Below are 15,350 nucleotides of genomic sequence, written 5' to 3'. Positions count from 1 at the left end.
AGGGGAAAGTTGAGGGGGAAAATTATGTAATGCAGATTTTTTTTTATTATTACGTAGTGTTGTCTCATAAAAATTTAATATTTACCACAGATTATGTTTTGCTATTGAGCATATAAGAAATTAGTAAGATGTGAAAAATACTTTGTGATTCTTGGGTGCTTTTATTAATAAACAAACTGATGTACAAAACTGCTGGCCAATTTTCTTCAAATGTAAAAGGCATTTATTATGATGATCATAGTGCATCTCTCTCTACAAGGCAATTATGTCCTATCATTGTTCTGGGGACAGTATGTGTTTTCCCCAGCCGTATTGTTCTTTTGCCCGCAGATGGAGTGGATATTAAAGACAGAACCGGTTGCATATCTGAATAGGAAGTGTTCATGGGTTACCCCACCTTCAGGACCAGGTGTAAACATTCTCACATTGTTTTTAAAAAAATTTTTTTAAATTTATTTAATTAATTAATTTATTTTTGGCTGTGTTGGGTCTTCGTTGCTGCGCGTGGGCTTTCTCTAGTTGCCGCGAGCGGAGGCTACTCTCCGTTGCAGTGTGCGGGCTTCTCATTGCAGTGGCTTCTCTTGTTGCGGAGCACCGGCTCTAGGCGTGCGGGCTTCAGTAGTTGCGGCATGTGGGCTCAGTAGTTGTGGCTCTGGGGCTCTAGAGCACAGGCTCAGTAGTTGTGGCACACGAACTTAGTTGCTCCGCGGCATGTGGGATCTTCCTGGACCAGGGATCGAACCCGTGTCCCCTGCATTGGCAGGCGGATTCTCAACCACTGCGCCACCGGGGAAGCCCTCTCACATTGTTTTATCCTTAATATTCTGCCTTTAAATCTCTATACTTAATGTCTTGGGAAAATGAAGGATGAGGACTTAGTGGTTATTCTGTTAGTCCATTAACTATTTAAATCATTTACATTTGGCTTTCAACCTATATGCTTTCTTATACACTTTTTTGGAACGGACCAACCTTTCCTTAAAATATTTACTAGAATCCATAGAAAAAATCTAACTGGCTCATATCATGGTTTCCTTCTTCCTGTACTTTTTAACTATCCTCCATACATGAATACCTTTTAAACTATTTTTAAGTCATTATGTTACATCTTCTCTTGGTCATTATCCCTGCAAAGTAGCAATAGATAACTTTATGTAATGATTTCCAAACCTGAATCTATCACTTAAAGACTCTGTAATAATTATCTCCTTTTAAAGTCTTATTTTCTAGTTTTCATGTATTCTCTCACTGTTTCCTTTTAACCCCCCAAATGGTCAGTCTTTTAAGTTTAAAAGACTGCATTATTTCTGATGTAGACTTTATTGAACTGAAAGAAAAACAACCTTGAAAGCCCCCTACACCCCCTGCTGGTTTTAGTTGTTTCTGGCCAGGGTAAGAGCCGAATTCTCTCACAAGATTATAAAGAATTGGTGACCCACATGCTTCAACCATTATTTATCTTTCAGTTCTTGAGTTCTTGAACCATCTGTCACTCAGCACAGAACTGTACTGAAAATGACTTAGAAGAGATCAATGGGTTTCAGGTGGTGGCCTGAGAAAGCAAAACTGCTACTTGCTTCTAATTAGTCTTCTCTCCCATCTACACATTGAACAAACCCACCTCCCCATGGTCAGACAACTCTCCTGGAACAGGAACAAGTAGTACACATATTCATAGAGCCCGAATTTTGTCGAGGGGCTCAAAGGGGCAGAACTTCAAACTGGTGAAACATCCCTGGCCTTTGTACAAGTTGTTTCTCCATCAACATTATATATTCTCTGGAACCGAAGACCTTGCAGTGGTTGTGAGGGACAGTGCCTTTGTGTTTTCTCTCCTATTTAAGTCTTTGCAAAAGTTTTCCTTTTCTTCTGTTACCAATCACAGGTATCTTAAAAATGCTATTAAGATAATAAAATATACTAATTCATAACAAAATTAAGCCCTTTATGGTGGTATCTGTTTGACTTGAAAATATGACAGGTTTAAACGAAATACAGCTGAGACACATCATAATCCCACAATATTTGCATTTTACCACTAACAGATCTGTGTTTCAGTAAATATAATTACCCAGATCGACTGGAGTACATTATTTAAAAACTGGTGTATTTTCTTCCTCCTGAAACACCTTTCTTCCTCCTGTCTATGGTTTCTGTATAGTTTATCCATAATATATCACAGTCTTATGATTTTAGGGTATAAAGGTGAGGATGAAGTAGGCAGTATCCTCATCTTATTGCTAAGTAAACCAGGGTCAGAAATGTTAAGACTTGCCTAAGATTATCCACTGATTAAATTGCAGATTCAGAACAAAAAAACAGAATTTCTGATCACAGGCCATGTTATTTCTCTTTATTTTTTTCTGTTAGACTAAACTTTTTGAAACATTTGCTTTGTGAACATTTGAATTCCGTAATGAAACACAAAATTTGATTTAATAATTAGAAATCCAACACATAACTCCTTAGAATGAACATAAGCTAGGGGGGGAAAACAAGAGTGGAAATATCCATTTAAAAAAAGAATACAAAAGATAGAAATACAAAAAACAATTAAGTTGGGGACCTCATGTGGGCATTTCAAAGGCCGATACACTATAAGTAATAGATTTGGTAGCAACCATTTCAGGCCTGTACTCTCAGAGTAAGTCAGCAATCTTTAGTTGGGCAAATGAAACTATCAAAGCGTAAGTTATTTTGACTGTACTTCAGTCACACTATTCCTTAACTCCCTTTTTCTTTTAAAAGAAATCAATGTCTTTAACACATACTGTGAATTAAACTTTAAAAGAAGCTACTAAACTGTTTTTCAAAGTAATCCTGTCTTTTTACATTCCCACCAGTAATGTAAGAGAGTTTGGGTTGCTCTATACCTCATCAACACTTGGAATTGTCTTTTTGCTTTTATTCAGTCTAAGGAGTATGTGCTATTATCTCACTGTGACTTTAATTTACAATTCCTTGGTGATTAATGACATCAAACACCCCTTCATGTTCTTAACAGTCATTTGAAAACAATTCTTTTGTAAAATATCTGTTCAAAACTTTTCTTCATTTATTAATTGGATTATTTGTCTTACTGAGTTGTAAAGAGTCCTTTATATATTCTTCATACAAGTTATTTGTCAAGATAATGTATTAAAAAATTTTTCTCCACAGTCTATTGCTTACTTTTTCATTCCCTTAACAAGGTCTTTTGATAGGGAGAAGCTTGCAATTTTGATGAGTCCAACTTAACAGTTTTCTTTATAGTAGTGCTTTTTTGTGTCCTAAGAACTATTTGCTTATCTAAAGAGTGCCAAGATTTCTCCTGTGTTTTCTTCTGGGAATTTTATAGTTCTAGTTTTTAATATTTAATTCTATGATTAATTTCAAGTTGTTGCTTTTTTGTGTGGTGTAAGTGTTGAAATTCATACTTTTTCATACAAACATGCAATTTTTCCCAGCATCCTTTTTAGAAATCACTGTTCTTTCCCAGTTGAATTACTTCAGTGTTTTTGTCAGAAATCAAATGAACAATTGATCAAATGCATATCTAATTGTGGATCCTCTATTCTAACACTTGGAACTACATGACTATATTATTTGCTTTCTGTTTGTCCCATCTTTATTCCTTTTAACCTTTATTTTGGTCTTCTTTAGATTAACTGAGTATTTTTCAGTATTACATTTTATCTTTGCTAATGGCCTATTAGATATAACTCTATTTATTTTAGTAGTTGTTCCAAGGTTTACATCTTATCATGAGTATCTTTAACTCATCACAGTTTACTTTTTTACCACTATTATACCACTTTTACATCTAATCTAAGAACCTTACACAAGTATATTTCTATTTACTCTCTCCTGTTCTTTATGCTAGTGTTGTCGTGTAATTTCTACTAATGTTATAAACCCCACAATCTATTGGTTTTTTGTTTGTTTGTTTTAGTCAGTTACAGTTTAAAGAAGCTAAAAATGAGAAGAAAGTCTTTCATATTTGTCCATCTATCTACTATTTCTGGTACTTTTCTTTTACTTGTATAGATCTAGGTTTCTGACGGATATCATTTTCTTTCTACCTGAAGTATCAATACTTCCTTTAACATTTCATGTACTACAAATTTTCTGCCATCAATTTATTTTATTTGCATGAAAAAAGGGCTTTGTCTTCATATCTGAAATATTCTTCATCAGACATAGACTTTTGGGTTCAGAGATTTTTTTTTTGTCTTCGTTTTCCTTTTTCACTCAGCACTTTGAAGACATTATTCTATTTTGTGGCTTGCATTGTTTCTGATGATAAATCAGTATAGGTTTTAAAGTATGTTTCCTTTTATATAATGTGTCTTCTTTTTGTTGTTCATTTTAAGATTTTTCTCTTTATCACTACTTTGCAGCAATTTTATTATGATGTGCTTTGTTTTGGGCTTTTGTATCTGATGATGTTTAGTTTTTATCATATCTGTAAATTTTTCAGCCATTCTCTCTTGGGATATTTTATCTTTTGTCCCCCCTACCACCACTTTTTTTCTGGGATTCTTATTATTAGACCTCTTGGTATTATCCCACTTATCACTGAAGCTGTATTCTTTGATTTTGTTCTTGTTCTTGTTTGGTTTTTATTTTTTTGCCTTCTTTCTCTCTGGTTTGGTTTGGACACTTTATATTGTACCTTCAAATTCAAGGATCTTTTCTTCTGCAGTGCATAACTGCTATTAAGACTATCCAGTGAATTTTTTTATTCCAGATATTTTTAATTTCTAGCAATTCCATTTAGTTCCTTTTTATATTTTGTATATCTCTTCTCATTTTAAAATCCTTGCACATATGTATGAAGTCTGTTTTAATTTAAACCCTTGTTTGCTCATTCCATCATTTCTATCATTTTTTTTTTCATTTCTGTCATTTTTGAGTGTATTTCTATTGGGTGATTTTTCTCCTGATTATGGATCACAGCTTTTTTCTTTTTGTTTTTTTATGTTATGGAAAAAATGCCAGATGTTATGAATATTACATTGTTAAGTGTCTAGATTTTATTTTTGTCCTTTACAGATTTTGTTCTCACTAACAGTTGTGTACTTACAGATTTTCTAATGTTGAAACGGCCTTGCATATCTTAGATAAATCCCACTTGGTCATGGTGTATAATTCTTTTTATGCATCATTAAGTTCAATTGGCTAATACTTTGTTTAGAATTTTTGTATCTATGTTCATGAGATATATTGATCTGTAGCTTTCTTTTTTGGTAATGTCTTTGTCTCGTTGGTATTCAGGTAATGCTGGCTTCAAAATGAGTTAGGAAGTAGTCCCTCTGTTTCTATGTTCTGAAAGAGATTAAAAGGAATTGGTATAATTTCTTTTTTTAAATGTTTGGTAAAATTTCACCAGTGAACCCACCTGGGCCTGGTGCTTTCTGTTTGGGAAGATTATTAGTTATTGATTAAATTTCTTTTATGGATATAGGCCTATTCAGATTGTATATTTCTTTTTTTGTGTGAATTTTGGCAGATTGTGTCTTTCAAGGAATTAGTTCATTTCATTTAGATTATCAAATTTGGGGAGCATAGAGTTGTTCATAGTATTCCTTTACTATCCTTTTAATGTCCATGGGATCTGTAGTGATGCTCCTTCTTTTATTTCTGATATTAGTAGTTTGCATGCTCTCTCTTTATTTCTTAGTTAGCCTGACTAGAGGCTTATTGATTTTATTGATCTTTTCAAAGAACCAGCTTTTAGTTTTGATTTTCTCTATTGATTTCCTGTTTTCAGGTTCATGATTTCTGCTCTAATTCTTATTATTTCTTTTCTTCTGCTTAGCTTGGGTTTAATTTGCTCTTCTTTTTCTAGTTTCCTAAGGGGAAAACTTTGACTCTTGATTTTAGATCTTTCTTCTTTTCTAGTATATGCATTCTGTGCTCTAAATTTCCCTCTAAGCATTTTTGCTACATCTGACAAATTTTACGTTGTGTTTTTATCTTCATTTGGTTCCAAGTATTTTACAGTTTCTCTTGAGATTTCTACTTTTACCCATGTATTATCTAAAAGTATGTTGTTCAATATCCACCTGTTTCGGAATTTTCCAGTTACCTTTTTGTTATTGATTTGTAGTGTAATTCCATTGTGGTCTGAGAGCAAACATGGTATACTCTATGTTTTTTAAAAATTTGTTAAGGTATGTTTTATGGCCCAGAATGTGGTCTATGTTAGTGAATGTTCTATATAAGCTTGAGAAGACTGTGTATTCTGCTGTTGTTGGATGTAGTCCATAGATGTCAATTTTATCCAACTGATTGATGGTGGTATTGAGTTCAGTTATGTCCATAATGATTTTCTACTTTCTGAATCTGTCCATTTCTGATAGAGGGTGCTAAAGTCTCCAACAATGATAGCAGGTTCATCTAGTTTTCCTTGTAATTCTATCAGGTTTTGCTTCACATAGTTTGACACTCTGTTGTCAGGTGCATACACATTAAGGATTGGTATGACTTCTTGGAGAACTGACACCTTTATCATTATGTAATGCCCTCCCTTATCTCTAATAACTTTCCTTATTTTGAAGTCTGCTTTGCCTGAAATTAATGTAACTATTCTTGCTTTCTTTTGGTTAGTGTTAGCATGGTATATTTTTCTCCATCTACTTGCTTTTAATCTATATGTGTCTTCATATCTAAAGTTGACTTCTTACAGACAACATATAGTTGGGTCTTGGTTTTTGGTCCCCACTGATCAATCTCTGTCTTTTAATTGGTGCTTTTAGACCATTGACGTTCAAAGTGATTATTCATATAGTTGGATTAATATCTACCATATTTGTTACTGTTTTCTATTTGTTGCCCTTGTTCTTTGTTCTTGTTTTTATCTTTCACTATTTTGTTCTGCCTTTGTTGGTTTTAACTGAACATTTTATATGATTCTATTTTCTCACTTTTTTTAGCATATCAGTTATACTTCTTTTTTAACTTTTTTAATGGTTGCCCTAGAGTTTGCAGTATATATAGAAAGACAGAGTTTGCATCTAAGTCCACTTTCAGATAACACTATGCCATTTCACAGATTGTGTGAGTACATTATACTAACAAAATAATCCTAATTTCTCCCTCCCATCCATGTATCATTTCTGTCATTCATTTCACTATACATAAGCATATATAAGAATGCTATATACATAAGCACACATAATTAAACACATTGCTGGTATTATTATTTTAAACAAACTGTTTTCTGTTAGATTAGTTATGAATAAGAAAAATAAAAGGTTTTATTTTACCTTCACTTATTCCTCTTCAATGTTCTTCCTTACTTTATGTAGATTTCAGTTTCTGACCTATATTGTTTTCCTGCTACCTAAAGAATTTCTTTTAAAATTTCTTGCAAGTCAGGTTGACCAGCAACAAATTTCTTCAGTTTTTGTTTGTCTTGAGTAAGTCATTATTTCTCTTTCACTTTTGAAGGATAGTTTTGCAGGGTGCAGAATTCTAGGTTGATTTTTTTTTTTTTTCTCTCAACACTTTAAATATTTCATTCTACTGTCTTCTTGCTTGTATGGTTTCTAAGAAGTTAAATGTAATTCTTATCTTTCTTCCTCTATAGGTAAGGTGTTTCTATGTTCTGGCTTCTTTCAGGACTTTATCTTTGATTTTCTGTAATTTGAAAATGATATGCCTAGGTATAGTTTTTTTTGGTTGTTGTTGTTCATTCTTTGTTTGTTTGTTTGTTTGTTTTTTAGCATTTATTCTGCTTGGTGTTCTCTGAACTTCCTGGATCTGTAGTTCGGTGTTTGACATTAATTTAGGGAAAATGCTCAGTTATTATTGTTTCAATATTTCTTCTGTCCCTTCTGTCTTCTTGTATTCCCTTTACAAGTACGTTACACCTTTATAGTTGTCCCATACTCCTTGGATATTCTCTTCTGGTTGTGGAGGTTGTTTTTTTTCAGTCTTTGTTCTCTTTGCTTTTCAGTTTTAGAAGTTCCTACTGAGACATCCTCAAGCTCAGAGATTCTTTCCTCAGCCATTCCCCTTCTACTAATAAGCCCAGGAAAGGCATTCTTCATTTGTTACAGTGTTTTTGATTGCTAGTGTTTCTTTCTGTTTCTTTCTCAGTATCCATCTCTCTACTTACATTGCCCATTTGTTCTTGCATGCTATCTACTTTATTCATTAGAGTCCTTTACATATTAATCACAGCTGTTTTAAACTCCCAGTCTGACAATTCTATTATCTTTGCCATGTCTGTTTCTGATGCTCGCTCTGTTTTTTCAAATTGTATGTTTTGACTTTTAGTTTGTCTTGTAATTGTTTTCTTGAAAGCTGGACATGATGTTCTGAGTAAAAAGAACTGCTGTAAATAGGCCTTTACTAAGTGGTGGAGAGGTGTAAAGGAGGCGAAGCATTTTATAGGTCTATGTTTAGATCTCAGTCTTTTAGTGAGCCTATGCCTCTGTGGTGTACTTAACAAGCATTTCAGTTTTTTTCTTACCCCTTCCTTAGGTCTGAGAGTATGGTTAGAGTGGGCTGGAGCTGAGTATTTCTCCTGTCCTAGGATAGTTAGGCTCTGAGAATATGCCTAGTGAGTTAGGCTCTGTTTTAGTAGTTTCTCCTAAGGGCAGGCCTTAAGAAAAACGGCGTGCTGGCATATTTCCAGATGTTTCTTTTTCCCTCCTCTTGCTAGAAGCACTAGAGGATTTTTCTCTGATATCTACTGTGGAAACCTAGTCAAGTTCCTGGAGGTAAAACTCACAGAGTGTAACAGCTCCCCCATGAGAGGGTCTCCCTAGAGTTTTAACTCTCAGACTTCTCTACACTGAGCCTCCAGCAATTGATCAGTTACAGTGGAGATTTTCCTACATTGGTTCTGGTTCCCAGGATAGTTTCTGCTTGTGAGTCTCTACTCCAGTAAGCTGTGCCTTGCTGTATTTGCCTGTCTGTCTTTCCAGTCTGGGGGGCTGTGGTTTGCCTTGTGTCCTCACCTCTTTTACAGATCCAGGAAGAGTCGTTGATTTTTTTTATCTGTTCAGTTTTTTACTTGCTGTTAGAATAAAGTAGATACATCCAAGCTCATTGTATGCAGAGCCAGAAACCAGAATACCCTGCCACTTTCTTTTCTCTGTTCTCCATTTCTTCTTTCTTATCTCGACCATAGGCATCTGTGGGTATTGATTAATCTTCCCTATAGTAGTATCTAGTGCTCAAGATGTTTCAGAATCCTGCATCAAGAGAACACTGGGAACTGCAACACTGTACAATTGTAATTTTTCCAGAAATTATAATTTTTCCAGAAAACTCTTATCTTAGGTAATAATAATAATAGCACATACTTACATAAGTGCCTACTATATGGTAGTTACTTTACACAAATTAATTCATGTAATTTTAAAATAATTCTTTGAGATAAGTCTATTATTTTATCATTTTCAATTCCTTGATTTTATTTTAAAAGGAATAAACATACCCTTTTAACAAAAGGAAGTAGAGGAATTCCTGGCTTTCTAGAATTTTTAGATATCTGAGACGCATTTAATCCATGACTCCAAAGAGTTCAACCCAAATGAATGTTAATTACTGATACAGGAAGAAGGCTTCTTTATGTCCTTCAGTGAATTAAAGTCTTGAAACATCATTAAAAAGACAGACAGCTACACCGTCTACCATTCATATAAAGAGCAACAAGTTTACCTAACTGATGATTATGTCATGCTAAAAAATAAAACTCTCAACATTTGATATCACCAAGATCCTCTTCACCATGATGTTTTTTTTTTTTAATTGAGGTATAGTTGATGTACAATATTATACAAGGTTCAGGTGTACAACATAGTGATTCACAGTTTTTAAAGGTTATATTCCATTTATGGTTATTATAAAATATTGGCTATCTTCCCTGTGTTGTACAATATATCCTTGTACCTTATTTATCTTATACATAGTAGTTTGTACCTCTTTGGGCATCCTTGTCTTGTTCCTGATCTTAGAGAAAGTGCTTTCAGCTTTTAATCGTTGAGTATGATGTTAGCTCTAGGTTTGTCATACATGGTTTTTATTATGTTGAGGTATGTTCCCTCTGTGCCTGCTTTCTGGAGAGTTTTTATCATAAATGGATGTTGAATTTTATCAAAAGCTTTTTCTGCATCTTTTAAGATGATCATATGGTTTTTATTCTTTGATTTATTAATGTGGTATATCACATTGATTGATTTGCAGATATTGAAAAATTCTTGCATCCCTGGGATAAATCCCACTTGATATGGTATATGATCCTTTTAATGTATTGTTGGATTCAGTTTGCTAACATTTTGTTCAGGGTTTTTGCATCTATGTCCATCAGTGATATTGGCCTGTAATTTTCTTTTTTTGTGATATCTTTGTCTAGTTTTGGTATCATGGTGATGCTGGCCTTGTAGAATGAGTTTGGAAGTTTTCCCTCCTCTAGAATTTTTTGGAATAGTTTGAGAAGGATAAATATCTGGTAGAATTCACCTGTGAAGCCATCTATTCCTGGACTTCCGTTTGTTGGGAGTTTTTTTAAATTACTGATTCAGTATCATTACTGGTAATTGGTCTGTTCATATATTCTATTTCTTCCTGGTTCAGTCTTGGGATATTGTACATATCTAGTAATTTGTTCATTTCTTCTAGATTGTCCATTTTATTGGCATATAGTTGTAGTCTCTTATGATCTTTTGTATTTCTGTGGTGTCAGACATAACTTCTTTTTCATTTCTGAGTTTTTTGATTTGGACCCTCTCTCTTTTTTTCTTGATGAGTCTGGCTAAAGGTTTGTCAATTTTGTTTATATTTTCAAAAAACCAGCTCTTAGTTTCAGCACTATGGTGGTTTTAACAATGGGTTGTCTTTTGAGAAATATCACCTTGAAATTTGAGGGCAAAAATATCATATAGGTGCTCTTCTCTATTGATTCAAGTGATGGTCCCTGGACTTCCCAGTCATTTTAAAAACACAAACAAAAACTTTTATTGCATTTATCACACAAGTAATACATAATCATTGCAGGTAATACTTATTATTGGAAAGAAGGGAAGGAAGAAAGGGAGAAAGAAAGGAGGGAGGGAGGGAGAAGAAGTAAAAGAAGGAAGGAAAGAGGACAATCACCTGAAATCTCATTAGTCATTGATAATCACTATTAACCTTTTAGAGTACATCTTTTAATTCTTTTATATATGTATGTAGATATGTTTTTGTTTTTGTTTTTTGCGGTACGGGGGCCTCTCACTGTCGTGGCCTCTCCCGTTGCGGAGCACAGGCTCCGGACGCACAGGCTCAGCGGCCACGGCTCACGGGCCCAGCCACTCCGCGGCATGTGGGATCCTCCCGGACCGGTATCTCATACTCTTTTCTAACCTGCTCTTTTTTTTTAAGGGTGAGCTTTTTATTTTAATGTTTTTACTTTAGATTCATCCCACTTTTTTTGTTTTTTAATATCTTTTTTGTAGTATAATTGCATTACAATGTTGTGTTAGTTTCTGCTGTACAACAAAGTGAATCAGCTATAAATATACATATATTGCCATATCCCCTCGCTCTTGAGCTGCCCTCCCACCCTCCCTATCCCACCCCTCTAGGTGATCACAAAGCATCAAGCTCATCTCCCTGTGCTATGCAGCAGCTTCCCACTAGCCATCCATTTTACATTTGGTAGTGTATATATGTCAGTGCTACTCTCTTATTTCGTCCCAGCTTCCCCTTCCCCCTCCTGTGTCCTCAAGTCCATTCTCTATGTGTGCATCTTTTTTCCTGCCCTGCCACTAGGTTCATCGGTACCTTTTTTTTTAGATTCCATATATGTGTGTTAGCATATGGTATTTGATTTTCTCTTTCTGACTTAGTTCACTCTGTATGACAGACTCTAGGTCCATCCACCTCATTACAAATAACTCAATTTTGTTCCCTTTTATGGCTGAGTAATATTCCATTGTATATATGTGTCACATCTTCTTTATCCATTCATTTGTTAATGGACATTTAGGTTGCTTCCATATCCTGGCTATTGTAAGTGGTGCTGCAATGAACATTGGGGTACATGTGTATATTTGAATTATGGTTTTCTCAGAGTATATGCCCAGTAGTAGGATTGCTGAGTTGTGTGGTAGTTCTATTTTTAGTTTTTTAAGGAACCTCCATACTGTTCTCCATAGTGGCTGTATCAATTTATATTCCCATCAACAGTGCAGGAGGGGTCCCTTTTCTCCACACCTTCTCCAGCATTTATTGTTTCTAGATTTGTTGATGATGGCCATTCTGACTGGGTGAGGTGATATCTCATTGTTAACCTGCTTTTTTTTTTTTTTTAACTAATCAATAAATGGCTTTACTGTGAAGATGGATATACCTAAGCTAATTAAACAAATCCCCAGTTATTGGACATTTGTATTATTTCCCAATTTTTCTGTATATTATTTATATAATCATAATTAATTTCTTAGGATAAAGTTCCAGAGAAGGAATAAATGTGTTAAAAGGTAAGTAAAGTGTTAAAGCTTTTACTATTATTGTCAAGCTGTCATCTAAGAAGGTCATACAATTTATATATCCACCAGTAGAGTCCCCAAAGTACCAGCAAATGCTGGTATTCACTGTTACTTTAACTACCATTCCCTTTATTACCAAGCAGTAACTTATTTTTTTCAAATGTCTATGGACTGTTTATCAATTACATGATTTCTAGGCTAAAAGCAGCCTTCTTTTCCTCTAGCTTTAAACTAGATTATTGAGAAGCTGAATTCCCAGCTGAACAGGGCACAGAATATTTCCAGATTCTGCTAACTGTAATATGCTGTCTGATTTTAAAGTCTCAACGTGCATGGAGTCTGAGGTAGAGGTCATCCGATGCCTGAGACTGGCACTGACTGACGCCGTCAAGGACATTGTGCAGCAGATAATATCTGTGCTGAGCTCTTGGAGAAACTGTGAGACAAGCCTAAACAAGCACAGTGTTCTTGAATGTCTGCGTGAGAGCATTCCAAGAGAATGGAATTATACTCCAAAAGAAACCAAAAGGAAAGAATCAAGCAAAGGTACATTTGTTTTTCTTTAAGAACACATCCCTGAGGAAGCACATTTTCTAGGTTATGAGAACAAGTAAAATTCTAAAAATTATAAAATGTGTAAACTGTATTAGTCTCCTTTCTACCATGTATATTTTGGATTTCTAATTTTTGTTACTGTGAGCCATGTGATCAAAAAAAAAGAAAACCTAGAGATGAAAATGACTCAAATGGTTATCTTCTTTATTTAACTACCAGTTCAAAATTTTTTGTGCTATTTTGTGTTCATGTTAGTATTCACAGATTAGTCACATGAGTTTGACTAATTTCCCTTAAATCTATTGAGTAATCTAAAATTCATCCTCTCAGGAAGGTTGCTTTGATATTCAGTTTAATTATTCTTTTTTTGAAGTTTTTCCTCCACAACTACCAATTATTACTTTCTTTCCTCTTGTTAATACACCTACATATGTAGCTTTTAGGTCAAAAATAGCACCCCATTTAGTAGCTACACATTTTTCTGACAGGGTATTTTCCCCCCAATATCTATGGTTCTGGATTCAGTGCATTGTTCCTCTTCAGGGCAATGCATCTATCAAGTGTATTTAAGGATTATCAGTTACCTGTATTATTCATTTATTTTATTAATCAAGTACTTTCTTCTTAAATGGTTTCTTCCTACCGAGATGTTTTTACTTTTCAAGAATTTCACAAGATTCCTTTGAATGTATCTTATCTGTTTGTATTCATGAATCTTCTTTAGGATTTTTAAAATAAAACTTTTCCCTTTTATTTTCATCTTTAAAGATGAATTTTTTTTCACTAACTGTAAGGAAACTTTCAACAGTAAAATATTCCAGCTGAACCTGCTAAAGTCAATTGAGGAAAGTAGGCTTTCTTTCATTCTTCTCCATGGAGATCCTAAATAATGTGGCTCTTATCCAGCAACCTTATATACAGACTCAAATCAGTTATCCATCAGTGACCTTTCATAGTAATGCTTTAATTCTGTCCAAGCCCTATTAAACTGCCTTTGAATCTAGTAAAGCCATTTAATTGAAATTGGAAAATGTCAGATTTTCATTAGTTAAGTTCTTCCTCACCTGAGTTGTTGCCACCTCTCCTTTCTAGCTTTGATATATTTCATAGATTTTGAGCAATACAGGAAGCATGATCTATAGTTTATGTATCATGTCATATGAGCAGCACTGTTTTGCTTGCGGCTTTCAAGTTGGTCTATTCATGAACAATTATTTTTTTTTTCCTACAGGCATTTTGGTACTCTTCCATAACGTTTCAAAGAGCCTCTGGTTCCAAAAAATGCTTACTTTGTAGATACTAGTTCTTGTGGTTTTCCTTACTAAATAATATTTTTTCATAAAATTATCACTAAGAGTAGAAGTACAACACTTAGACAGCCATGAAGGAGTGCCAGATCACATAAATATATAAAAGAAAGTGGTGGAGGAAAGTGACCTTATAAAGCATTTTGTGCATTCCAGGTGGATGTGACAATAGGAGAATACCATTGTTTTTCATTCCTATCCTCTTTTAAACTGACAGTGCTCAACATTTATTTTCACTACAGTGTATAAGATAGATAATATGTACATGCCAGACACTAAGTCACTTATTCATTCAATAGATACCTACTAAGTCAGTTACTACTAAATACCAGGTACTGGGGTTGGTCCAGGAATAAACTGTAAATAAGATATCCCCTCTTGGTGCTTGAAGACTAGTATAAATGTTTACAAATGGGTGCAGACACCTCAGGGGTTGTACAGGGGTTGAGAAGAAAGAAAGTAAAACTACTGAAATTTCGTATGGGGTGTCACTGGAACTCTCCCTTGGTCTGTGAGTGAGCCAGTTGTGTGCTGGGGACAGTATTGTTGGGAAGGGCATGAACAGGGTAACCTTACTCCTTCATTAGCTTTCAGCGTTCAGTAATCAATTAAGGTTGTCCTTTGTATTTCATAATATAGTTTTAACAAAATTAATCCTCACAAAACACACAAGTGTCTTTAACATATTCCTGTAAATCAACAAATCAACTGCGGTTTAAAACTATTACTGGGAATCCAAGGGAGAGCAAACAATGACAAAGTAAAAAAGCTCACACTTAGGAATATTTCTAACATGAGCTGTTTCTCAGCCATATTATAAGGTAGAACATTGATAGTCTGATCAGATTTGGCCAAAAATAAAATAAACTTAAAAAATAAAAATGGGAAATGTGTGGGGACACCATTTGAGCCATGGCTTCCCATACATTGTTGTTAAACACGAATCCCTCCTAAATGAGTATTGTGCCTTGAGATAGTTAGGGATATCTAGCTAGAGCTAGTTTGAAGTCATCTTGATTAG

At 34.4% G+C, this 15,350-nt stretch overlaps 1 protein-coding gene across 1 annotated transcript in view; it reads left to right on the top strand.

Moving 5' to 3' along the window:
- The window catches only part of KIAA0825 (KIAA0825 ortholog), a 401,091-nt gene that overhangs the window by 171,639 nt on the left and 214,102 nt on the right, over positions 1–15,350 (top strand). Inside the window, exon 19 of the mRNA XM_060296013.1 lies at positions 12,789–13,013. Within this exon, the coding sequence (XP_060151996.1) occupies positions 12,789–13,013 (225 nt within the window). The remainder of the gene's footprint in view (positions 1–12,788; positions 13,014–15,350) is intronic.

Source organism: Globicephala melas, chromosome 3 (assembly GCF_963455315.2).
Source record: "Globicephala melas chromosome 3, mGloMel1.2, whole genome shotgun sequence".
NCBI classification, from domain to species: domain Eukaryota; kingdom Metazoa; phylum Chordata; class Mammalia; order Artiodactyla; family Delphinidae; genus Globicephala; species Globicephala melas.
Note: the sequence above shows the minus strand (reverse complement) of the source record. Positions and strands in the feature narration are given on the sequence as shown.